General features: G+C 41.6%; 1 protein-coding gene across 1 annotated transcript; it reads right to left on the bottom strand.

Annotated features, from left to right (window-relative positions):
• Window positions 1-287: 287 nt before the first annotated feature.
• SARC_10994 (hypothetical protein) lies at window positions 288-868 on the bottom strand (the record flags this gene model as incomplete). Its single annotated transcript, XM_014294935.1, has 2 exons — window positions 288-501; window positions 682-868. Coding segments are annotated over 2 exons (401 nt in total), but the record flags the coding sequence as incomplete, so codon positions are not given.
• Between the last annotated feature and the right edge of the window lie 1,314 nt (window positions 869-2,182).

The raw sequence follows: 2,182 nt of genomic DNA on the forward strand, positions 1-2,182 counted from the left end.
GGCGAAAGACTATGATCATCGTAGTGCACACCGCTGGACCAACGGCACAGAGAGAAGCCCGTGCACGCTTGTTGTAGACCAATGGACTCCGTCAACGTGAACGACAACGAAGGCAGTTTCGCGATATACCGTAGACTGTGCTACATACGTAGGTACACAGACGTGTCATAAAGATGTCAGTGTCACAGAACCCTATCACGATTGCCATGGAAACAGGCACAGCTACATACAACTACCCAGTATCACGGTTGCCATAGCAACCGATACAACCAACTAGAAACACACACCTTGTGAACATCACGTACGGCCACAGACACAACAACATACAGAGGAGCTAGCTGTTGCAGGATACGTGTGTTGGCTGTCTTGTAGATATACCGTCCGTCTTTCTTGAGTGGGTCACCCTTCTGTACGTTGCTGGTGCTCTTGAGTAGCTCAGTTAAGCTCTCGTCGTATTGAAAGTGCAGTGATTTGAAGCACAGGACGTCCTCCTCAATGTCACTGCCGAGTGCGTGTGGCGACGGGCGTTAGGCAGGGGCATGATGCGCGAATGGACATGCATGTGTACGAAGGACTGCTAGTCTTAAAACGACTCTCTCTCTCTCTCTCACGCATATATATATTTGTATGTGTATGATAAAAATGTATATATGGGAAGGATAGGAGTTCACACTCGCATACCTTAGCGCTGCAGGGAAGGTACCCATGGGTCTATCTTTGTAGGCAAACTTCTCGAAGACTTCCGTGTGCTTAGGCTCGTTGTAGTACATTTTGGCCATTTCCTTTCCGTTGCCAAAGTGTGTCATGTACAGCAGATGATACGGTTTGTCTTTGCTCAGCGTCTGAATGGACCGCTGTAACGCCAAAGCTGCCAATCAGTAGTAAACGTTTCAGATATACATGCGAGTGGTTTTATATGCAAACAACTCGATGAACGCTTACACGCTTTGTAGCATATCTTCTATATAATAAAACTATATACTGACAATAGTGATTATGTAGGTAAAATGAACGAGTATGAATACACACAAACTGCAACGTTCCTCTAAATATATAGAAACAGGAAGAAAACACTGAACCCTAAACCCTAAAACCCTAATGAACGCTTACACGCGTTGTGGCCTACCTCGCATGTAGATAAAGTAGCGGTGGCCGAATTGGGGATTAAACATATGCGTGCTCTCTTTGATGTAGTGGATCTTCCTGCGCACACATCAAGGGGAGAGGTCAGCGGAAAAGATCGAAGTGATTGTACATATCTCAGAAGCAACACACACACACAGATAAGCGAGAGATGCCAGGCTAATGCTGCCCTTGTAAAACACATACTATACTATACTATACTATACTACACTATCATTACTGTTAATACGCACTATATATTCTCACTATTAGTCCTACTATACTATACTATACTATACTATACTACACTATCATTACTGTTAATACGCACTATATATTCTCACTATTAGTCCTACTATACTATACTATACTAAACTAAACTATACTATACTATACTATACTATACTATACTTTTATTTCTAATAGCAAGCACTATATAATCACACTATTAGGCCTACTATATTCTTACTACTATACTATATTATAGTATAGTATAGTATAGTATAGTATAGTATTGTATAGTATAGTATAGTATAGTATTATTACTATTATTTACGCCCTATTCTTTCACACTCTGAGCACTGTTTTCCGCCACATACTTGCCAACGTGTATGCCGTCTTTTTTGCCGCTGTTGTTCATTTTGTGCACTTTGAGATTCAGCTCAAACACCGGACGACTCATCCGAGTGATCTGTGCAGCAAACAAAAAGCATCACAATTCTCAGAAGCAGCAGGAGACAGGAATGACAAGACAATGAAAGACAGACATGAAAGACAGACAATGAACGACAGACCATAGCCTTCTTGTGAATATAGAAGACTATGAACAGGCGCAGATATACTAGTGAGGGGAGAGTGTTAAACTAAGCAAGGATATGCATACGCTGGAAAAAACACACGGTGGAGAAAGCCTAATAGAAAAAGAACACACGGCGGAGAAAGCCTAATAGTTCAGGCATATTTGCATGTGTTGTTGGAGAGTAGAACAAGTACGAAGCAATGGCAATGAGACGATTGAAGTATCTGTCTATGTACCTGTACATGATATATATACGTGTAT

Source organism: Sphaeroforma arctica (genome assembly GCF_001186125.1).
Source record: "Sphaeroforma arctica JP610 unplaced genomic scaffold supercont1.1479, whole genome shotgun sequence".
In the NCBI taxonomy this organism is placed as follows: domain Eukaryota; class Ichthyosporea; order Ichthyophonida; genus Sphaeroforma; species Sphaeroforma arctica.